Genomic DNA, 23,427 nt, shown 5'->3' on the forward strand with positions numbered 1-23,427 from the left:
TTGGGAAATCACCTGACAGTCTTACAGAATCTCTCTTGTACATTACTTACTGCTTTTCTCTTACTGCTTTTAAGACTCTTTCTTTGTCTTTAACCTGTGCCGTTTTAATTATGGTGTGTCTTGGCGTGGGCCTCTTTGGGTTCGCCTGGGTTGGGACTCTCTCCACTTCCTGGACTTGTATATCTGTTTTCTTCTTCAGGTTAGAGAGGTTTTCCATCATTGTTTTTTTTTTCTTTCATTTTACTGAATTTATTGGGGTGGCACTGGTTAACAAAATTATACGGTTTCAGGTGCACAATTCCACAACACATCATCTGTATACCGTATTGTGTGTTCATCACCCCAAGTCACCATTTGTCCTTCCTGCACCCCCTACACCTCCCCTCACCACCTCTCCCCCCGGTAACCACTACACTGTCGTTCATGTCCACGAGTTTTTCCTTTCCCTCTTCTTTCTTGCTCAGTCCCTCCACTCCTCCCCACCCGGCCCCATAATGCCACCCCGACTGCTCTCACCCTGCCCTCTGTCTGTGAGTCCATCATCATTTCTTCAAATAGTTTTTCAGTAACCTTCCGTCTTCTCCTTCTGGTGCCCCCATGATGAAAATGTTGGTATACCCGATGTTATCCCAGAGCGTCTTTGAACTCTTCTAATTTTTAAAAATTCTTTTTTTTTCCTGTTCTGATCAGGTGTTTTCTACTACCTTGTCTTCCAGATTCCTGATTTGATCCTTTGCTTCAGCTAATCTGCCATTGATTCCCTCTGATGTAGTCTTCATTTCAGTCATTGTATTCTTTTTTGTTTTATTTTTATTTTTTAAGATTTTATTTTTAGAGAGTGGAAAGGAGGGAGAAAGAGGGAGAGAAACATCAGTGTGTGGTTGCCTCACATGCGCCCCCTACTGGGGACCTGGCCTGCAACCCAGGATGTGCCCTGACTGGGAGTTGAACCAGCAACCATTTGGTTCACAGGCCGGTTCTCAATCCACTGAGCCACACTAGCCAAGGCCGGATTCCTCATTTCTGACTGATTCTTTTTTTGTTTTCTATCATGTAGTTGAAATTCTCACTGCGTTCATCTGTTTTTCTCCTAAATTCATTGAGCATCCTTATAAGCAGTGTTTTGAACTCTGTATCTGGTAGGTTGCTTGTGTCCAATTCATCTAGGGTTTTTTTCTGGGATGATGTTCTGTTCTTTCACTTGGGATGTGTTAATCTTCTCATTTTGACTGCCTCCCTGAGTTAGTTTCTGTGTGTTCGGTAGATCTGCGTCTTTTGGTCTCGGTAGCGGTCTGTGTACAGTAGGTGCTGTGTGGGGCCCAACGGCACAGTCTCCCTGGTCACCCGCGCCTGGTGTCCTGGGGTGTCCCTTGTGTGGGTTGTGTGTGTTCTGCAGTTTCAGTTGAGCCTCGATTGCTGTTGGCATGTCTGGTTGGTGTTGACCCTCAGGTGTGCTGGCCGTCAGGGCTGTCCCTGGCCACAGTGGATGAGCTGTTTGCAGGGCTGACTCCGTGGAGCAGGATGACTTCCATGGGGCCCTGGTGCCAGCTGGGCCTGGCAGCAGGTGTGTCGATTGTGGGGCGGTGGAGCGGCCCTGCAGTGTGTTCTGGAGCTGGCCACTGGTCTGCTGGCTCTGGGACCTCTTGGAGGGTCTTCGGTGTAAGGCAGTGTCAGCCACCGCTTGCGCTGGGCTCGTGTCCACAAAGTGACCTGTGCTTGGTTGCCACTTTCAGTGGGCTTGTGGGAGGGGAGATACTGTGAACCAAGGCCAGTTGCCACTGATGTCAGCTTTGGGACCACCTTGTGGGCACCACAGTGTGGGCTGAGTCCAGCCGCCACCTGCATCAAGCTTCGGGCTTCCTGATGGCAGTTCCACTTTGAGACCAGTCCTGCCTGTCGTGGGCCTGGAGTCACTAGCTGCAGCTGCAGGTTATGCTGAGGCCAGCCACTGCTTGCTTGGGGTTTGTGGACCTCTGAGAGATTTGGGGAAAGTGCAGTGCAAACCAGGGCAGGCACCTGGTGTGGAAGAGCTGCTCAAAAGGCTTGGGCCGGATATAGAGACTTGGGTAGGGTTTCAGGGATCACCAGGGCGGGGCGAAGGGTGTTAGATAAACAGGGAGCGCAGATTTGGCACCCTGTTGGTTGTGCAGGGTGGGGGGGGGGCAGGGGGCTCAACAAAGGAACAAGGGTGGTTACCAGAACTTCTGTCCTTGGAGAGAGCTGACCTGACCCCTGCCCCTCCAGCCCTCACCCTGCAGCTAGTCAGTTCATTTCCTCCTCAGATGTCCCTGGTGCTGTTAGAGCTGCCGCTGCCGCTGGGGGCATGGATTGAGGTTGCTGAGTGCGTCTGTGTGGGCCCCTTCAGGGGAGTGCCTCGGTGTCCGGAAACCCTGGGACTAACTCAGTCCCTGCCGGTTTTCACAGCCAGATGTTATGGGAACTCTTCTTCCCAGCACCAGAGCTCCCAACTGGGGGGCCCAGAGTGGGGCTGGGCCCCTCCCTCCCCAGGGGCACTTGCACAGCCGAGATAACCCTCCCAGTTCTTGGTCACCACCCTGTGGGTGTAGGATCTGCTGTCCACCGCTCAGCCCCTCCTCCCAGCCTCGACGTGGCTGCTGTTCCCCGACGTGGCTGCTGTTCCCCGCGCTCAAGGGCTTCTGTGCAGCTAGTCCAGGGGCGGGGGGGGGGGGGGTTCTCCGTGAGGCTTGCTCTGCAACTTAGTCGTAATTTCAATGCGGTCGTGGGAGGAGGGGAGCACAGCACTCACCTCCTCCACTCTGGACCTGAAGTTCTCCCTCGAGTTACCTTCAGTGTCTTGAAACCTATTTTGTCTGATGTAAGTGGAGCTGCACCTTCTTTTCTTTGGAAGCCATTTACTTGAAGTCTCGTCTCTGACCCTTCCATGCGGAAGCTCTGTTTGTCTTTGGTGCCGAGGTGGGTCTCCTGCAGGGAGAGGACAGTGAGGTCTGGTTCTGCAGTCCGCCCCGCCCGCCGCTCTGTTCACAGCCGGGAGGTTACCAGTGAGGGGAGGTTACCGGTGACGGGGACTCACGGCGCCACTGCCCTGGGCCCCGCTGCTCCTTCTCCTCGTGATTCCGTCTGCCATTTCAGTTGGGCTGTCCTCTGTGTTCTATGGTTTTTTCCCTCCTTTTTGAAATGTTTTGTGTCTTAGTTGATTTTTGTTTTGTGGTTACCTTAGGTTTGTGTAAAATGTCTCGTACGCACAGCAGTTCTTTCCTTTCTATTGTCCCCCATCTTCATTCTCCTGTCCCCACTCAGTCCTCCTGCCCCTCCCTTTTACGTTGTCCATTCCATACCGAGTTGTCCCTTTCCGTGTCGTCCGTCCTGTACCAACCTTCTGCTGTTATAGTTACTGTTAATGCCATCCCTCCCTTAACCTTTGTTATAAGTACTTAGTAACTTATTCTGAAGTAGATTTGCATTTTCTTGCTTCTGTCTGTCTGTTATTTATCTTACTCAAAGTGTTGTGTACTTTTGACGTTTTCTTTTTGGTAAAAGAGCCCCTTTAAACGTTTCTGGTAATGCAGATCTGGTGGTGGCAAAGTCTCAGCCTCCATCCCTCCAGCAGAGCCTTTGTATCGCCTTCAGATCTAAAGGACAGGTTTGCTGGATATGTTGTCCTTGGCTGATGGCTCTTTTCCTTCAGTATTTTGAGTATTTCCTTCTATTATTTCCTGTCTTATAGTGTTTCTACTTAGAAATTTTACGTTGGCTGCCTTGAGAATTCTTACTAATTTTTGATAGTTTGCACACACACACAAAATGTATCTCAGAGAAGGTCTTTTTTGCATTGATATAAAATTAGGTTGTGTTTTTAGCTTCCTCTAACATTTAGCTCCTTTCATAGTCTTGGGAAAGTCTCATCAATGACCTCTTTGAGTGGGCTCTCTGTTCCTTGTTATCCTTAAGTGGCTCTTTCTAATGTAGTTAGATAATTCTGAGTTGTTGGGTTTTTTTAACTCTTAGTTCTTCCCTTTCTTTGTCGTGGGTCATTCCTAGGTTTGTATATTTGAGTTTGCCAGTTATCTCTTCCATCTGGACTGATCTGTTTCCAGTGCTCTCTAATGCCTCCTGATCTCGTGTTTTGAGTTCTTCAGCACCAGAATTTCTTTCTGGTTCTTTGTTATAGATTTATTGTCTTCGGTAAATACTTCTTTTGTTCATTAATTTTTAAAAAAATATTTTATTTATTTTTAGAGAGGGGGAAGGGAGGGAGAAAGAGAGGGAATCATCAATGTGTGGTTGCCTCTCATGCTCCCCTGCTGGGGGCCTGGCCCGCAACCCAGGCATGTGCCCTGACTGGGAATTGAACCAGTGACTCTTTGGTTCTCAGGCCAGCACTCAATCCACTCAGCCACACCAGCCAGGGCTATTCATTAATTTTTAAAAACTCATTGAACTGTGTTTTTGAGTTTTCTCACATATTACTGGGATTTTTCTAATTACAATCTTCAGTTCTGTCATTTAAATCACAGTCTTCCATGACTTTAAGTTCAGTTTCAGGAGTCTTTTCATTTTGCTTCTGTGCTTCCAGATGGCTCCAGGTGTCCATGGTATTTGATGTGTTGATTCTCTGAGCATTTGAGCTAGTGGTCTCTTTTCTTGTGTGCACACTGTTTTGCCCTCAGCAGTTCAGCAGGTTATAGGTAGGGTTCTTTCTCTCGTTTTCCAGTAGATGGCGGTATAGCGCAGGTTTTGGTTTTCTTCTACCTGCACTGCAGGTGACCTGGGATCGCTGTGAAGTGGTGTCTCAGTTGCGGAAAGTGCCGTGTACCCAGTGGGGGGTGGGTGTTCTGTGACCTGCTCACCTTGGTTATGGGACACGCCACTGTGGTGGGAGAATGTTGTGGGTGGTGGAGAACTGATTTTGTGAGCTCCAGGAGCTACCTCCTGTTTTCTCTGTTTTTGGCTCCACTGGGCGCTGTCAGGGCTCCGAGAGAGAGGAGGCAGGTTTGGCATCTCACAGCTCTGCCCCCTGCTGGTAATGGCTGTCAGCTCCACTGTTTTGTTTGCAGCTTCCCAGCCCCCTCTACCTCGTTCTGCCCCTGCGGAGAAGGGGAAGGGAGATATCTTTTCTGGGAGGGAAACTGCCTGCAGCTCTAGTTAGTCCTCGCTGCCCCCGTCCTGTCCTGTCTGGAGATGCACCAACCTGCATCTGGGGTGCTCGGCCAGGTTCTCCCCCGTGTGCCGCCTTCCCTGCTCGGGCCAGTGCTCCCGCCATCAGACCCCTGGGGACGTGGACTTTTCAGGTGCGTGTGCTGAGCAGGAGTTACAGTGGTCCAACTTGCTGTAAATTTAAGGGGAGAAGCAATAGTTGTCTCACTTTTCTGTGATGCTGACATCACTCAAGTCCACTTTTTGTAGAGAGCATGTAGTTGGGCTTTGTTTTCAGTCCAGGCCGACAGTCCCTGACTTTTAATTGGAGTGTTTGGTTCATTTACATTTAATGTAGTTATTCAGGGTGGTTGGATTCGGGTCTTTTATTTTTCTCTTTGTCTCATATGGGTTTTGTTTCTCTGTTCTGCATTCCTGCAAGTCACAAACCTCACGGTATTGTATATATTTCCCATGGCGACCTTAAATTTAAAAAGTACGTATTTGCCCGCCTATTTAACATTTCCAGTGACCTTTGTTTCAAGTGTATGTTTGGGGGTCACCATCTGTTGTCATCTCCCTGTGAGAATTTTCTTTAGAAGGTCTTGCAGTGCAGGTCTGTTGGTGATGAATTCTCTCAGCTTTTGTTTTTGAGTACATCTGTATTTCACCTTCATTTTTGAAAGTTAGTTTTGCTAGTTAGTTTCCATTCTCGGTGGTACACAGATTTTTTTTTCTTTCATCCCTTTAAAAACATTTCACTGTCTTCAGTCTCCATCATTTTTGATCAAAAGTTACCTGTCATTAGATACAATATCCCATTTATAATATGTCTTATTTTCCTGGCTGCTTTCATGATTTTTCTCTTATCTTTCCATTGTCAGTTTGACGATGATTTGCCTAGGAGTGGTTGTCTTATTTATCCTGCTCGGAATGAATTGAGTCTTTAGGATTGGAAAATTGATATTTTTTCTATGATTTTGGGAAGTTTAGGCCATTATTTTTAAAAAGCACGTTTCTGACCCGTTGTGTCTCTCCGGTCACGTGCTGTTGCACTGCTGGGTGTTGTTGCCCAGCTACCTGGACTCTGTTCATCTTTTCTTTAGTCTTTTCTTCCAGATGGATCGTTTCTGTTCATTCAGTTTCCATTGTACTGGCTTTTACTTCTGCCACCTTGTGCTGTTTAAATTACGCAGTGAGCCCTGGCTGGTGTGGGTCTGTGGATCAGGTGCCGACCTGTGAACCAAAAGGTTGCTGGTTCGATTCCCAGTCAGGACGCAAGCCTGGGATTTGGTCCAGGTTCCCGTTGGGGTTATCTGAGCGGCAACCACACATTGATGTTTCTCTCCCTCTCTTTCTCCCTCCCTTCTCCTCTTTTTAAAAATAAATAAGTACAATCTTTTAATGGAAGATTGTTAATCTTTTAATAAAAGATTTTGCAGCGAATTTTTGATTTTATGAAATTTTTTTCATCTTTAAAATTCCTATTTAGTTTGTTTTCATAGTTTCTATTTCTAAGTTTCTCCTCTGTTCATTTCTTATGTATATATCTTCCTTTGGGTCTTTTAAAGGCTAAAAAGATCCTGTCTGCTAATTGCAATATCTGGGTCACCTTAGCATTGTTTTCTTTTTAAAAACATTTTTTATTTATTGACTTCAGAAAGAGTGGAAAGGTGGGGGGAGAGGAAAATGTGGACTTGTTGTTCCACTTATTTATGCCTCGATTGGCTGATTTTTGTACGTGCCCTGACCGGGATCGAACCTGCAACCTCGGCATATTGGGATGATGCTCTGACCAACTGAGCTACCCGGCCAGGATGCTGTTGGTTTCTATAGACTGCTTTTTTTCCTTTAGTAGGGGTCGCGTTTCCTTGCCTTTCCCCTGTCTAGTCCATTTTGAATGAGCACTAGACGTCATAAATGGTGCACTAAAGAGCCTCTGAATTCGGTTATGACTCTCTGAAGCGGAGTTTTTGTCTGAGCCGGCAGTTAACGCGGCGAGACTCAGTCCCGACTTCCGTGCCCTCTGCATCGGCAGTAGCGGAAACCTCCTCTCAGCGCTTTCGGTTGCCGGCTGCTGCTTTTCTGCTGGGCCCCTGGAGTCCAAAGCTGATCGGAACATACCTTATTTGCAGGTTTGGGGGTTTACCCCATCCCATGTGCGTCCTTCCCTTTTAGGGCTTCCCCCATCACTTTCTGGCTGCTCTGCCAGCCCTTAACTCAGGGCACTGTTTCCGTGAATGGCACCTTGTGGAGGTCGGTGAATGCCCGCAGGCAAAAAGCTGCCACTTTGAAAATCTCACCAGGTCCTGCTCTCTTCTGTTTCCTTTCTTCTGACGCCGTCCTCCTCTTCCAGAGTAGATTGTCTTCCTGTTTCTGCGTGCTTCTGGTCATCTCCAGTGCCTTCAAATAGCATTAAGTGTTCTGTCCAGATTTTGTAGTTGTCATCTGTAGGAGGGTGGTGTGACGACACTCCTCTGGTGGAAGCTGGAAGCCAGTCGCATGTCTTTATGGACTTACATCGAAGCTCCACTCCGTCCACAGCCTCGTGTGCCCTTGCTGCGGAGGACACGGCGCTTTTCTCGGGGGAGCCGGAGGCCCCGGGAGCAAGTGCCGTGCGAGCAGCCTGGGCTGCTGCCTCGAAGTGCCCCAGGCTGGGGGCTCAGACAGCAGAAGTTCTTGTTTTCTCAGTTTCGGAGGCTGGAAGTCCAAGAACAAGGTGTCACCAAGTTTGCTTTGTCTTGAGGCTCCTCTCTTGGGCCCGCAGGTGGCAGCCTTCCCCGTGTGTCCTCATGTGTCCTCGTGCGCCCTGGTCACCGTGGGCTTCCCCGTCTCTTCCCTGCTGACAAGCACACCCCTGCTGTGGAGGAGGGCCCTGCCCATGCGACTTCGTTTAACCTCCCTCACGTCCTTCCATACTCGGCCTCTAAGTACAGTCACACTGGGGTCAGGGCTCCAACCTATGAACTGTAGGGAACAGGAGCACAGTCCAGCGTAAAACAGAGTGATGGAGGCCGGGATGGCTTGAGAGCAGGCAGGCGAGGCCGGGCGGTGTTGCAGGGACAGCATCGGGACACGTTTGATCAGCTGTTCAGTCACTTACCATGTACATGCGGAACGCCTGGTCTGTTCCAGGCACTGCAGTGAAGGGCGAGGGGTTCGGTGTGGACAGCACTAGCCCTTGTCCCCACCCTCATGGAGCTCAGAGCCTAGGGGATCAGAGCCCTGTAGACGGACGGCGACATTGCAGAGTGGTGACAGTGGACGATATGTGGCTGCCCGGGGAGCACTGAGGAAGGGGTGCCCAAATAAAGTCGGGGGCTCAGGGAAGGCTTCCTTGAGGGAATGCCTTTCTGAACCGAAACCAGCAATGAGGAAAAGTGCACAGGCTTCAGGGTTGAGGGCACGCTGGGGTGTGGGGCCGGAGAGGTGGGTTGGGGCCAGCTCCCTTGTTGGAATGTAATTTTCTGTCCATCTGGAGAGGAGCCTCCTTCAGCCCCGGGTCCCTTTTCCCACAGAGTGGTTGCACAGTGAATGTTGGTGAGGACCGTGTGTGAGGGTTTGTGGGTGGAGGCTGAGGTGGGGAGGCTGGGTGTGCAGCAGGTGTGCCTCCTTGGTAAGGCAGGTAAGGGGCCCGGGGGTTGTCCCCCTCCCCTGCTGCACCTGCCTCTGCCCTCCGGGTCACGTGTGTGTGTCATTGTCTTTCAGCCCTTGACGGTGGGTCGGCCTCCAGCAGCATCCGCGTCAGCAAGGCCTGCCTGAAGAACGTCTTCTCCGTCCTGCTCATCTTCATCTACCTGCTGCTCATGGCCGTGGCCGTCTTCCTGGTTTACCAGACCATCACAGACTTCCGCGAGAAGCTCAAGCACCCGGTCATGTCTGTGTCTTACAAGGAGGTGGACCTCTATGATGCCCCAGGTAGAGCCTGCTAGGACGGGCGTCGGGGCTGGGGCAGGGCTGGGGCGTCTGTTTGCAGACACTCCCTGAGCCGCCACTGCACTCCTGGGCCCTGGCTGGGCGCACCGGGCAGGCGGGGTGGGGGAAGTCTCAGCACAGTCTGGTGTGGGGGACACACCCAGAGAGCTGCCGTTGGCACCCTGCAGAGTGTGTCCTGTCCAAGGAGAGGGGGGGACAGAGCCTGGAGTGGCCTCCGCAGAAACAGGTGGGCAAGGAGTGCTCTGCACAGAGGCGGCAGAGTTTGAGAAGGTTCTCCTGGGAGCAGGACCAGCAGGAACGGAGGCAGCACCGGGGGTGGCTGAGTCCAGCCTGACCGGGGCCAGGGGCCAGTGCGAGAAGTGCGAGTTAAGGGTGGGAGGGGGGGCAAAAGCCATCCCAAGGAGTGGAGCCCTGCCCAGAGAGGGGCTTCCAGGCCGCACAATTCGTCTGACACAGCTGGGGTCCAGTCCCTGAGTGAACTGGCATCTCTGCTCCAGGGCAAGGGCTGGCCCAGGGCTCTGGGAGCTGAGCTCTGTGTGCTCGGGCTCTGCCAACAGGATGCCCCCGAGTGACCCTCCGATGGCCTGCGCCCAGGGCAGAGCCAGTCTCGGGTCTCCTCTGCCTGGGGCTTCTCGACAGGCATCCAGGCCACGGCTCCCGGGCCTGTCTTTGCCTGTCCTGGGTTTGTCCCTCTTCTCTGCGTGTCTGTTCTGCTGTCTTTGTCTGCGGCTCACCCTGTTTCCTGCTTCCTGGTCTCAGCCCTGCTGGGGTCTGGGACCACGTGCTGCCGTCAGTGGTTCTGCCCCCGGAGCAGCCTCCATCAGCAGGGCGTGAGCGGGAGCCTCGGTGGAGGCCAAGGAGGGACTGGCGGGAGGCAACCTGCTCACCTGGAGGTCCAGGCAGAGCAGGAGATGAGAGAGAACACCAGGTCTGGGGGCAACCCCCAGCCCGGGGCCTCCCAGTGACTGCAGATGGGTAGGGGGCCTGGGGGCTGGCTCAGTCCGAGGCCCTGGAGGGCCCAGAGCAGGGTGTTGGCGCAGGCGCAGGGGAGGCTGCATTGCAGGGGCCTTTCTGAGGGGGGCTGTGCCCTTCCCTCACGGGAGGGGGGCTTCCTGCGGGCAGGGGTATGGCTCCCTACCCTCTGTAACCCCTTTCTTCTCCCTCCTCTGCGGTCACCCAGGGAGTCCTGAACCTAGGTTGCTGGTGGGTGTGAAAAAAATGTGTGACATGATTTTAGGGGTGTGGGCAGGGACTGTGCCTTTTGACACCCACTTTTCCGTTTTGCCCCCAGGTATTGCCCTGTACCCTGGTCAGGCCCAGTTGCTCAGCTGCAAGCACCATTACGAGGTCATCCCCCCTCTGAGGAGCCCGGGCCAGCCGGGGGACGTGAAGTGCACCACCCAGAGGATCAACTACACGGACCCTTTCTCCAACCAGACCCTGGTAACGCACCCCTGGGTCTGGGCAGCGTGCCCTGTCGGCCCCGCACCCAAGGCCCTGTCCACCCTGGTCTTTCTGCCAGGTGGCCCTGCCCACATCCTTGGCCCTCAGTCCTATAAGGGTCGTGGCCTTGGCGGGTTTGCCTGCACTCAGCCTTGTCGGGGTGGCCCTGGGGACTGTCTACAGTGCGATTAAGATCCTGACCTTGACGGGAGGAGTGTGGGCTGTCTGCGGGGTGGGGCTTTGTGTCAGGGTGGAGTGGGGCCCCCAGCCGCTGCTCAGGGAATTGCCAGTGTGCTGTGTGAACACGTGGATTGCTAGGTTCCACGTGGGGCCTGCTGACCCATCGTTCAGGAGCGTGGGCCTGACATCCATTCATGCTTCGGGGTGCAGACCCCATGTAAAGCTGGAGCGCTGGTCTGGGAGCAGGGACCGCGCTGGCCCTACTGACGCGCACGTGCAGCTGCGCAGCTCCGCGGGGGCGGGGCGACTCGCAGGAGCGAGCGGCGCCTGGCCTGGTCGGGGTGTGAAGCCAGAACAGGGGGTTTGTGTTTTTATGTCTTGACTTGTGTCCCATGTCCTTGTATCCTTGTTTCCGCAAGGACCGAGGCGGGCTGCGTCGCGTTTTCTTGGTCAGAGCGCGGAAGGGAAGGTTTTCTAGGCAGAGACTCTGCCCCGAGACTGCGGAGCAGCAGTGCGCGTGTCTGGGCCACCGGGACCCGGACGTTTCCGGAAGGGCTGGTTCCGGACGCCCCGTGTCCCTGGGGCGCGGTGGGAGGTGGCGCGGTGCGCGGAAGCAGCGGCCAGGCGAGGGCGGCAGGCTGCGCCACAGGGCTTGCTCTTTGGGGTGATCTTTGGGGTGGTAGGGAGCTTTGGGAGGTCTTGAGGTGAATTTTGTTCATCTTTATTCCAGACCTCCTCCTAAAATTCCACGGAAATGATTCTCACTCCTGCAAAACAGAGTAAAATAAAATACTCACCTTAGCTCTGCGAGCTAAGAAAGGGCGTCACCGGTTGATCAGGAGTTTTGAGCAGCAGATGTGAAATATAAATCGCAAACGGGTCGGGTTGATGGGGCAAACAAACCAGAGTAAACCCGCACCCGAAGGCGGGCGCCGGCGAGGACTGCTGCGGAGGGGTGGGGTGGGGGGCTCTCCTCCCGGCTCCACCAGGGGTCAGCGAGGCCAAGGGGGGGCAGGCTGCCAGCGGTGGTCGGCAGGGTGAAAATTAGGGGTCCCCTGTTGGTTGGGCCTCCGCGCCCTGTGCCCTCCCAGGGCTGGCAGAGCTGCTGGGGGTGGTGTTCAGTTCTGCGTGAAAGGCGCTGGAGCTGCTCTCCGCGTGAGCTGCGGGCAGGTCCCCTGCTTGGGCGCTGGGGCGGCAGCAGGGAGAGGAGGAGCAGGACTGGAGACCGGACCCCCTTGGTGGACGGGGATAGAGACCTGCCGCGAGGGCCCCCTCCCATAGAAATGGGCGGAGGGAGTGCCCACCTGCTGGCGTTGCCGGCCCATCGCCCCTTACAGTCAGCCCCAGGCTGGGCCAGCCTGTTTGAGAGCCGCGTAGAAAGAATGCCCCGCCCCCCAGAGACCCCCCCAGACCTAACTCGTCCACCTAATCCTTCATCCAGAAACTAGGCCGGACAATGAGGGTCACTAGACATGAAACCAAACACATGAAAGAACCAAGAGGAATAAGCAGAATGGACTCGAGGGAAACAGAAGCGAATTTAAATGAAGAGGAATTGTAGTGAAGAGCTGGGTGCAGCAGGAGCGCTGTGCGCCTGGGTTCCGGGCTCCGCGTGTCCTCCCCCTCGGCGTGGGGTGGTGCACGGAGTAGTGCCCCTACCGGGAGTCCCTGGGCTACGCCAGTTGTTCCTGCTGCCGCTAGGTATAAAAACCAGCGGGGTCGACACAACAGGAGAGTTGTTCCCGTGTAGACTCCGTTGCCTGCAATGCTGCCTCTAGCTCTGGGGACGCTGAGTCTTCTCTGACTCTAGACGGGGCTTTTGGCTAAGAGTTATCCCCTCCCTAAGCACCAGGCCCCCACGCCTCCGGCCCACAGCCCTGGCGGAGGTCTCAGGTCTCAGGGACCCGCAGGAGGACTCCCTCAACCCCTACCCCCGGGACGGAGCGGGGCGAGGAGGGAGGAAAGAGCAGCACCACAGCTGCTGGAAGGGGGGCTGTGCAACCTCAGGAGTCCCCTCTTGCCCCTGGCCCCGTGCCCTGGGTGGGTCTGCCTTGGCGGTGGTCCTGCCTTGGCGGTGGTCCTGCCTTGGCAGTGGTCCTCTGCAGAGTGGACGTTGAAGACATCCCCACCCCGGGCCACACAGCTCTGGGTGTCCAGTTCTGCTGCGGAGCTGGAGGGGCATGGACTGGGCGCCTGGCTGGTCATTTTCCTTCTCCTGCCCGTTTGTTTGCAGTGAGACATCTTCAGAAATGTAGGTTTCTGGCTGTTTGTGTCCCGCTGAGTCCACGTGACTGTGGCCAGCCGGGCGTCTCATCTGGCCCTACTCGGTCAGCCTTCAGACGCTCGTTCACTTTCTGTTCTCCCTCTCCTTCCCCGCCCCTCAGTTTAATCCACTTCGTGTCTACCAGATGCTCTGCTCTGGCTCGACCTTTTCAGTCTGCAGGACCCGCCTTTGTTTCCTCCCTGCCTGCTGTATTTGCAGGGTCCTTGTGTTACGCTGATGCCTCCTTTTTAGCTTGTTGCCATGGCACCCAGTCCCAGAAAACAACCTCTGAGATGGTTACAGACTAGGCTAAGCCACTGCACAAAGCACACCACCCCGGGCAGACACAGAGGCTGAGAAGTTTGTTTCTTCCACTGGGGACAGTCAGTGTGCACCAGTCGCCGTGCCATCCCCGGGGCACTGTCCTGGCCCCTGAGGTCGGCGCTGGCTCACAGCCTGTGTGCACTTGCTGGCTCACGGGAGGACGGAGAGGGCACGAGGCCCACTGGGAGGCATGAGTCACCGCACGTTCCGGGAACTTCCTCACAGGCCCACGTGTGAGGCCAGCAGTGAGGGTCGGGCGGGGCCACCGTGTTCCGCTAACGTCTGGGGACGAGGAAGCGGCGCTGGCTCTGCAGGAAGAAGAGGGCGCAGTGGAGGCTGGGGACAGTGAGCATTCTCTGCTGCCACCGAATGTGGCATGGAAGGGCTGAGAATACATAGACGGGCAGAGTGGTCACTGGGCTAATGCGACAGGGACCAGAAGTGGGCGAGCACGTCAGCTGCCATCAGAAAGGGATTTCGGGTGCAGCGGGGTAAAAGAGGGATGTTTAGTGTGGGTAAGAGGCTCCACTCCACCACCGTCCACTGAGAAGGTTTAACGGCCATAAAGGCCATAAATCTGTCATTATGTGCAAAATGGCACGCCGGTTGTATGCCTTAGGCAGTACCTGCTAGAAACAGAAAATACCATCCCCTTAGAGCAGGGGTGACACCTCAGAAATTCACGGGTCGGGGACAGAAGTAGGGGCCACAGCTGACGAGCACAGTGTGTTCGGAGCAAGTGCGCCTGACAGAATCCTCATGCTTCAGGTGTCTGCGGAGCATTTATAAAGTCGATGATGTAGAGATATTTTTCCCAAATTAAAGCTAGCAATCTAACACCATCAGTTAGAAGTCCCAGTTGATTTTTTCATGGAACTTGAGCTGCTTTGAAAGTGCATTAGACGGCGTGCAGGGGACCTCTCGGTCTGATGTCTCGGTCAGGCGGCCCACGGCGGCCAAACCTGCATCTCCGCCGCGGGGGTGCGACTTAGACTCCCCTCCACACCACATGCAGGGCTGTGTCTGAATGTACAAAGATTGAGAAGATGTTATAAGGAAATACAGGAGAATGTTGATGTACAACAGTTTTGGTTTTCCTTCGCAAGCAAAACCCAGAAGCCATAAAAGCAAAGATTTACAGGTTTCATGATATCAAATTTAGAACTTCATGAAACAAAAGACGGTAGAAGCAGAGTTCACAGGAAAGTGGCTGACAGGCAGACATTTGCACATGCGACAGACGGAACCTAATATCCTCTCTCAACAGGGAGCTTCCCTAGCACAGCCACCAGCGAGGAGCAGCGTGGGGGGCGCAGGACGGGCTGCACTCGCCCCGTGCAGGTGCAGCTGGGTCCGCTGAGCAGGAGGGCATGGCCGGTGGTCACCTCGGGGCCTCTGTGGCTCCCCAGGCGGACTCTGCAGTGTCTGTAGGCCTGAGGCTGAGCAGCAGCCAGCCCGCCCTCCCACGGCTGAGACTCGGGCCTTGGTGTCTCTGCAGAAATCCGCCCTGATCGTGCGGGGGCCCCGGGAAGTGAAGAAGCGGGAGCTGGTCTTCCTCCAGTTCCGCCTGAACGAGAGCAGCGAGGACTTCAGCGCCATCGACTACCTGCTCTTCTCGTCCTTCCAGGAGTTCCTGCACAGGTGGCCTTCCGGAGTCCCCGGCGGCCTCCTACCCACTCTCCGTCATGCTCTAGCCCTGCGTGTCCCTGGGCGGGGCGGGGTGTGGGGTGGGGGCCGGCGGGCTGGCAGGCCAGGGAGGGCGGCTGGGGGCTGCTGACGTCCAGGGCTGTCTGAGGGCCCCGGAGAGGAGGGAGCCGCTGGGCAGCATCCTGGTGCTGCCAGCCGACAGGCCAGTTGAAGGAGGGGCTGGACTTTGGGTCTGGCCACACCGGAATCCTGCCGTCAGGCCTGATGAGCCTGGACCTTTCCTCTCTGTCCCCCAGCCCAGACAGGGCGGGCTTCATGCAGGCCTGCGAGAGCGCCTACTCCAGCTGGAAGTTCTCCGGAGGCTTCCGAACCTGGGTCAAGATGTCCCTGGTGGAGACCAAAGAGGAAGATGGGCGGGAAGCGGTGGAGTTCCGGCAGGAGGTAGATGGCGCCGGGGTCTGCTTTGAGCTGCTGGTGCCGTCCGGCCTGGGCGTGGGGACGGGGAGCCTCGCAGAGGAGAGGCGTCTGCACGGCGTTGGGGTCGGCGTTGGGGTCGGGAGGCTGAGAACGGACCCAGCCGGGACTTCCCGTGTTCCGCAGGCCACGCCCCTGCCGGGTCCTCCCCCTGCGTTACAGCCCGGCCTCCCAAAACTTGGTGGGGGGCGGGGCCGCGGAGCAGAGCCCCCTGCGCTGTGCGGAGACCGTGTTCTCAGCCCTGCGTCTGCCCCCGCTGCTCTGCCCGGAGAGGCTGGCTGCCGCCCGGAAGGTCAGGTGTCGGCAGGGCGGAGGGACTAGGGACAGTGGCCGTGAAGTGGGGTGAGCCTGAGGGTCCGTTGGGATGTGGGAGTGGAATGCTCGCTTTCCTTTGTATTTTTAAAAATTTTTATAAAAGCTTATTTGAGTCAAACTGATAGCGTAACGGAGAGCAAGATCTCAAGTACTCTCCCTCTTGTATTTTTTAATCCCACTTTTCCTACTTTTCAATGTTTTACGATCACGCAGCATTAGGACGGTAATAGTAACGTTACATCACTTCTGAAGTTACCCGGGTGTTGGGTGCGCGCTGTGAGTTTGTACTCGTGGGAGCGGCGGTCCTGCAGCTTTCGGCCCCTGCCTGGGGCCAGGAGACGTGGGGGCCTCTGGCTGCGATCCCAGCGGGAGACAGAGGACCTCAGACGAAGGCATGTCGGTGGGGACCGAGGGGACAGGTCGGCCGTCTGTCATGACCGCTGGAAGCAAGGCCTCACTGCGCCTTCAGGGCTTCTGCCATGGCCATGGCGCTCTCCGCCCGCCCGAACCCACACCCTGGCCCAGAGCCAGGCCCTGTGCTCACACCCTCCGCTCCTCCTCGGAGGTGCTCCACTTGGGCTGGGCTCCGAGGGGCAGCATTGGGAAGGGTCTGGGCTGGCGTCAGAGGACCCCCTCTGGTCGGCAGGACTGTCACTGGCCAGAGGCCACACGCTTGTCCAGGCCTGGTCCTTACCGCACCTGGCTCCTAGCACTGCCTGGGAAGAGCTTCGGGAAGGGTGCGGAGACGGGTTTCCTCCAGGGGCAGGCTGTTTACACCAAGGCTGTACCAGCCGCGGCCATAGGTCCATTGAGTATTCCTCGCTTTGTCAGCTGCCACCTCCCGGGTGTTGACTGCGCCCTTTCCTCCAGGAATGCCCAGCCCTTTCTCCTCTGCCAGCCCCCAGCCCCCACCCCCCACCCCCCAGCTGCTGAGGAAGGAGCAGCCTCGTATACCCGCTGCAACCCCGGTCTGCCCAGGCCCTCCTGGGAGCCCCGGCCGTGCTCTGAGACCGAGGGGCCCGAGAACCCCAGCCAACCTACGTACATTTTAGAATGTTTTCTGTGCTTTTTATTAGTCTCCATTGGAAGTCATTTGGCAGGGGACACAAACTCAAAATTTTAAATGTTTTTATATCGTGCGTTAAAGTTTAAGGTACTCTCATATATATATATATATATATATATATTGCTTCATTTGACCCTGACCCTGGCTGAGGTAGGCATTTTGTCCCTGCTTTCTGGGTGGCAAAACAGAGACTCAGTTCAGGTGAGGAACCCAACCCTTTGGGCTGGGCCTGAGCCTCTGTCTCCGGAACCTGTCTGCTCTCTGGGACGCCGTGCGGCCCTTCGGTCACCGGAGACCAGACCTCCCCAAGCACACAACTAACTCTGCACAGGGAGCACTCAGCCTCGGGCTCCTGCAGACTCAGAGGTTAAAATGCTCGGCTCTTAAGATCAAGTATAGTTGAAATTTAGGATTTTTTGGGCTTCCAATTGTGAGTCCCACACAGTACTTTGAATGCGGTTTACTCAGTGACGATCCAAACCAGGTACCGTACACCCCAGACCCTCCTCGCTTCCCCAGAGCACTGGACACCGAGGCAAGGCCTGGGCTCTGTTGCCGGGTGCAGGGTGTGGTGGAGAGGAGACCGGGCGCACCCTCTGCCCAGGGTGCTGGGAGGGGAGCCGAGGTCTGAGGTCCCCCCCCCCCCACCGGGCTTTCCGGTCCCCCGGCCAGGTCAGGTGACCCTGCTTCCTCTCCTCTGCTCCTAGACGAGTGTGGTTAACTACATCGACCAAAGGCCGGCCGAGGAAAGAAGTGCCCAGTTGTTTTTCGTGGTCTTTGAATGGAAAGATCCTTTCATCCAGAAAGTCCAAGATGTGAGTAGTACTTAAGACAGAGAGCAAATTCCCAGCCCTGAGGCATTCGGGCTCATCTTTGTGAGCTGTGTTCATCTTCTTTCCTAGCTCGAGTCCCAGGTTGTCATTTATATTTGTGACATTTATGTTCTGTAGCATCTGTGTTTTAATTCTTCTTGACTTCAGCACTAGACTGTGACCCTGTGAAGGTGGGGACTGCCTTGTTCATCATCATGTATTTGGTGACTAGCACGGTGCTTGGTACAGAGGAGCTGCCTAGTGGTCATTACCTGAATAAGCTGAGTAGAAAGCGTCAAGCTAATATCCAGATTACTGCTATGTGGAAGCCACTCTTTCTAAATGGTTATCTGCAGGGGAAGAGATTACTTGTGGTGAGAGCAGAAAGGTACAAATAAATTAAGAGTACCAGTTAATGCCAAATTCTCAGACTGGCGGTCTTGAAGGGGGCGCTGAGACAGCTTTGCTGGAGACGCATCCCAGAGACCCGCCTGCCAGGACCAGTCCCAGCGGGACCGATCGGCGTGCAGGTCATCACAAAACGTCCTGCCGAGATCATGGCTTGGGGGAGGACATTTCAGAGCTGAGACTTAAACAGGGAGGGTGTTTGGGGCACGGAGGTGCTCCATTGTCACCCACTGCCACTGTAAATCGTGGCTTGGCAAGGGCGTGCACAGAGAGCCTCACGCGGAGACTCAGTGGATGGGCCTCTGGGCCGAAGAATGAACACCTTCAGCTCTACGTGCAGATCGTGTGATCAGGTGTGTTTGAACCTGGGTTCACTCAGTAAGAGGTAGCTGTTTCGGGCCTGCCTTGCTTTGCCACTCAGCTCCACAGCAGTCAGTCCCGAACAGTGGAGGTGACGCAGCCGTTTTGCATAGGTGAACCCTGAGGCTCAGACCGTCTCAGCTAAAACTGGGACTTAAAAGTGCTCTATTTAGCATGATGGGGAACTCAAATCCGTGATGTGGGCCTCGGAGAGTTGAACATTCACCATGGAAGCCATCCACAGCTAAAAAGTGACTAATGCCAGTCAGTCAGTAACTATGAAAGGAGACAGTAGGATAATCTCTCTGCAGACAGTGGGATGAGGGAGGGTTTGGCTTAGTGGACAGAGGAAGGCTCTGAGGAGCCCGGAAGGGTAGTAACTCAGGTAGGAGGAAAGCGTCCCAGGCGGGGGCACGGCCCGGAGGCGGAGGTCCGTGACGTGAGCATGGAAGGGCGGCCCTTGGATTGGGTTGGGGAAGTGTGGGCCACTGAGAGGGAAGAACCAAGAGGAGCTGCCCTTCCTCAGGGAATGGGTGTAGTGTTGGAGCAATTTGTCTCAAGGCAAAGCAACTTACTGTGGGCCAGAATATTGAAGCTCTGTACTGAATATTTGTGCAGAGCTATTTCGAAAAACATTTTTCCTTTCAGAATCAACCACTTTATTGTAGGGAGGGCCTAGTATTTTTCTCCTCAAACTGCACTGTGGACATGCAAGTCCGAGGTGTAGTTAAAATTTTAGAACCCAGGGGGTTTTCTTGCCACCCCAGGGATACCAGTACGGCCTAAGAATCAAAACTGAGGCAAACTGATGAACTGGAGTTGGTTCTGTTTTACAGATAATCACAGCCAATCCTTGGAACACAATCGCTCTTCTCTGTGGAGCCTTCTTGGCATTATTTAAAGCAGCCGAGTTTGCCAAACTGAGTGTGAAATGGATGATCAAAATTAAGAAGAGATACCTTAAAAAAAGAGGCCAGGCAACGAACCATATAAGCTGAAGCCGCCTCGGTCATGGAACTGCCCGCATTAAGGGAAGTCGCCTTTGCTTCCACTTGGGCGGCCCGGGCTCCCTCCGGCCCTCCCGCTCTCCCGCAGACGGGGCCTGCCGGGAGGGACAGCCTGATGAACACACCCGACGGATAACCTACAAGTTATTTAAGTACTTAAATTATTAATGAACATTTTGACTCTGGCATGCAAATAGGGTTTGGGGAAGATGGAATTAGACACACATCCGGTCCCGTGAAGGTTGTCAAAGCCGACTTCGGTTTGGTGTACGGTTCACCTGTGACAGGATATTAAGGCTCCGCTGTTTACCTTGTTTTTTCCCCTGAGGTTTTGAAAGTGGATGGGGGAGGGCGTGGCTCTCCAGATGTGTAGGGCGTGCTTTGAAACCTGTGCACTTTCCACAGAGAGGCAAACACCTTTGTGTCGCTTTCTTATTTGTTAGATGTTAAATGAGACTTTTAAAGCTACTGCGCACTAGTAATTAGATTTCCTGTGGACTGATTAGCTACCTACCATGAGTCTAGAGTGATTCACACACAAAAGCACTAGTACAAATGTACAAAGTAGGTGCCTATTCAGTGTATTTTGATGATTTTATTAACAGGTAAATAAAAGGTTAATACAAAAGGAATCAGTGTGCCAGGATGAGTATCTGCTGATCAGTAGGCACCCATGCACTTGCATCCTGTGACCTCCAGAGCAAGGGTGGCACGAACCTGCTCTCCTGCCAGGACAGTCTGGACCCCCGAGGTTCATCACAACTGTGTCCGAGGGAAGGGGAGGGTGGGCAGGAAGCTTGATGGATCAAGCCCATGAATAAGCTATGTTAACTCGACAAAAACCACACATCTCAAACGGCAGCCATAGGCTGGATTAAGGTCATGAAATGTTTCTAGTGTTTTAAGTTATTTACGTGCCCTTTGCATCTAGAGAGGACTTAGTAGCATTTCCTGAATTTCTTAACCTGCCTTTAGGTTAATTGAAAGAGAAAAACTCAAATGTATAAGCAGGCATTTTTAAAAATCTCATGTCTAATTTAGCAGCAAGAAACTATGCTTTTTACCTGTGTAAAGAAATAGTCCCTGCTACTTTTCTGTGCCATAAGAATAGGCAAATTCAAACTTCAGCCTAGGTCTTGTGGCCGTAGAGTCTTGGTGTAAGGCAAATGCAAAGCCACAAGGCATAAAGATATACATTAACAGTATTGGAAAACAGGTGTGTATTTTTAAAGTATCTCTAAAGATGACGACACACCACTTCAATATTACTTAACATTCATTAAATGTCTAATAAAATTTGCTCCAATGAATAGCCTAAAACTGTGTTTTTCTATACTGTAGAGAGTTGAGACTTCTTAATTGTGCTTTTTAATAAGTAGATAATTAGGAAGTGAGCATTTTTAGCTCATCAAAGAAAAGAACCTAACAACTACCTACCAGCTGCAGCTTGGCCAAGTCCACTCTGGCTGCTCTTCAAAGACATACCTGCCTAAATGTCCACAAAGTAGACATCCAGCCCTAACTGTCACTTTCTGCAGAGGCAGAAGCTTTGTCTCCTGCAGCGGGCTCCCCCTCTACCTGCGCACCACCAGCTGTCAGCACCGGCCGGCCCTGGTTAGCGTGGAGCATCTGGCGGGAGCACCCTGACCTGGATGGCCTGAGGTAAGGTGCGTGTGGAAGCACAGTGTAAAATACGAGCCACGCAGTGAAAAGGAAGAGGTGCTCCTGGAGCCGCAGTGAGCGACAGGAGGGGCTTTTACAGTGGCCTAGGACAAGTGTGCGGAACCTGTGCCACAGTGTTTCACTCGTATCACAGGGTGGAATCGGACATCAGTCGTTAAAAACTTAATAATGCCTGACTTCTGACTTGGCTCCATCACAAAAACTACAGGTTTTGAGACTTATCCTCCTGGGTCTATTTTAATTAAAACTAACATTTAAGGTAAGTTAACTCCATCCTCTGAATATAAAGGGATATGAAGGATAATTTAGAACTTAGAATTTTATGCAAATATTCTGTGAAACAGATGTACTTTGATAAATGGCCAGAACACTCAATTTGTCACAATCTTCCCATTTTTTAGTTAGAATATTCCCACAACTTGCCTTCAAGTTTTCTATTTACATACATATGTATGTATGTAAGTATACATATAAAGGGGGCAGCTTCTCCTGGATGCTAAACTGAGAGCTGGAAAAAAACAGCGACAACGTAAGGCAAAATACAAACACAGACTTTATTAAATGCTGCTCAATCCCCCAATGAAGATCTTTTGTTACAAAACAGTTTCCACACGACTGCAAGAGATTGGAATGGTACTCTGATAACAAAATTTGTGAGAAATACTTGACCAAGTAAAAACATACAAGACTTCTCTATAGTCAACTTTCTCAGAACTCGACAGAGGAAGCCTACTGCATTTCCTTTAAATAAAGCCAGGCAGTGGCAGTGCGCGCTCTGGGTCACCACGCTGTGGGACTCAAAGCCCCCTTTCCTGGGTCAGGAGGGACTGGAGGAAAGGCAGGTGGTGAGGACTGGAAGGGCCCTGCCTTCAGCCTTCGGGAGGAGGAGGAGGAGGAATGAATGGAGAGGCAGGCTGAGTGTTCACCTGCGCTGCCTCCGTTAACCTGTGCACATCACTGGGGGGGTTGCAGATGAAGGGGAGTATTCATGAGGAACCACCTGAAGAATTTGGTTTACTTTCCCAGCTTTTATTTATTTTTGTGCTTTAAAAAGCCTGGAGATTAAGTTTTTTCTCAAACTCCAGAGTACAGCAATATCTCTAATAAAGGCAGGTTTAGGGCAGGTAATTCCCCCATCACATTCCTGAGAGGGATTAAGGGAAGGGGAAGGGTTATACCTTAGTTTTATTTCAGGAAATACTCTTTTTCCTAGGATGTAACTAAGGTCTGCAGCAATGTGAAAAGCACATTATAAAAGGGAAAAATATACAGAGCAGACTACTTTATCTATGTGCAACACAATCAAAAAAAAAAAAGAATTCAAGTCATAATTCTTACCACTCCCATAATTATCTCACTCATTATAGATGATGAAGTTCATTCATTTCTGTGAAACTTCAGAAGTGACACAATAAATCAATGATTAGACAAATGTTACAATATACTGTGGCCTTGATAGCACGGGGCTATTAGTCCATATAGTTTTTCATTTACAGTTGCCATAAAAAATTGGCCTTGTAATTATACTGATGAGGTTTGTTTCATAATTTTTACATATTTCAAAAAAGTGTACAAAACTGCCTATCCAACAGAAGTGGCAGGCTTTTTTTTTATTCATTACTTGTATTGCTGAGAATACTGTGCATGTTATAAGCACTGTTCTGCTTTTCCAGAGCTTTCTTTAGCTTTAGCTCCTCTAATTTTTTCCATAATTCTTCACGTTCCAATTCCTTCTTTTTCTCTCTGTAGATAAAGCAAAATTTTATTTCAGAACCCGAAGAACAGACTGTTTGGCAGTCTGTTCTTTGGTGTTGGCTAGAAAACACATTTCACTGAAATCCCTCCACTGAGGTGTTTTAGGACAGCTACCTGGAGCACCTAATCACTCCGTGTCACTCTCTCCTAACGATATTGACTATATTTCCATAGGTTGTATTTTACCTCCCCGTGACTGTCTTTATTATTGGCAATTTGTACTTAATCCCTTCACCTTTTCCACTCATCCTCCCAACCACCCTCCCATTTGGCAACCGTCAGTTTGTTTTCTGTGTCTATGTAACTGATTTTTCACTTGTTTTTTAGATTCCACATATATGGGAAATCAGATGGTATTTGTCCTCTGGCACAATTCACTTACCATAATACCCTCTAAATCCATCCATGTTGTCACAAATGGTAAGATTTCATTCTTTTTATGGCTGAATAAGTATTCCATTACATATAACATGAACTTTTTCCATTTGTCTGTTGATGGACACTTACGTGGCTTCCTTATCTTTGCTATTGTAAATAATGCTACAGTGAACATAGGGGTGCATGTATCTTTTCAAATTTGCATTTTGGATTTCTCTGGATAAATACACAAAAGTGGATTATTACATTGTAAGATAGTTC

At 52.5% G+C, this 23,427-nt stretch overlaps 2 protein-coding genes across 3 annotated transcripts in view; one reads left to right on the top strand and one right to left on the bottom strand.

Moving 5' to 3' along the window:
- The window catches only part of PACC1 (proton activated chloride channel 1), a 43,390-nt gene extending 22,311 nt beyond the window's left edge, over window positions 1–21,079 (top strand). Inside the window, exons 3-8 of one of the 2 annotated variants that reach the window (XM_045838755.1) lie at window positions 8,824–9,033; window positions 10,343–10,494; window positions 14,760–14,902; window positions 15,205–15,349; window positions 17,471–17,578; window positions 19,180–21,079. In XM_045838755.1, the coding sequence (XP_045694711.1) occupies window positions 8,824–9,033; window positions 10,343–10,494; window positions 14,760–14,902; window positions 15,205–15,349; window positions 17,471–17,578; window positions 19,180–19,341 (920 nt within the window). In that variant the 3' untranslated portion in view covers window positions 19,342–21,079. Of the gene's footprint in view, window positions 1–8,823; window positions 9,034–10,342; window positions 10,495–14,759; window positions 14,903–15,204; window positions 15,350–17,470; window positions 17,583–19,179 lie in introns of those variants that run through there. The other variant, XM_045838756.1, reaches the window with a different exon arrangement.
- Window positions 21,080–21,568: 489 nt separating this feature from the next.
- Window positions 21,569–23,427, bottom strand: part of PPP2R5A (protein phosphatase 2 regulatory subunit B'alpha) — a 67,038-nt gene continuing 65,179 nt past the window's right edge. The window contains exon 13 of the mRNA XM_045838754.1: window positions 21,569–22,776. Within this exon, the coding sequence (XP_045694710.1) occupies window positions 22,644–22,776 (133 nt within the window). The 3' untranslated portion in view covers window positions 21,569–22,643. The remainder of the gene's footprint in view (window positions 22,777–23,427) is intronic.

This window comes from Phyllostomus hastatus, unplaced genomic scaffold (genome assembly GCF_019186645.2).
Source record: "Phyllostomus hastatus isolate PE091 unplaced genomic scaffold, TTU_PhHast_1.1 phas_contig_283, whole genome shotgun sequence".
Lineage (NCBI taxonomy): Eukaryota > Metazoa > Chordata > Mammalia > Chiroptera > Phyllostomidae > Phyllostomus > Phyllostomus hastatus.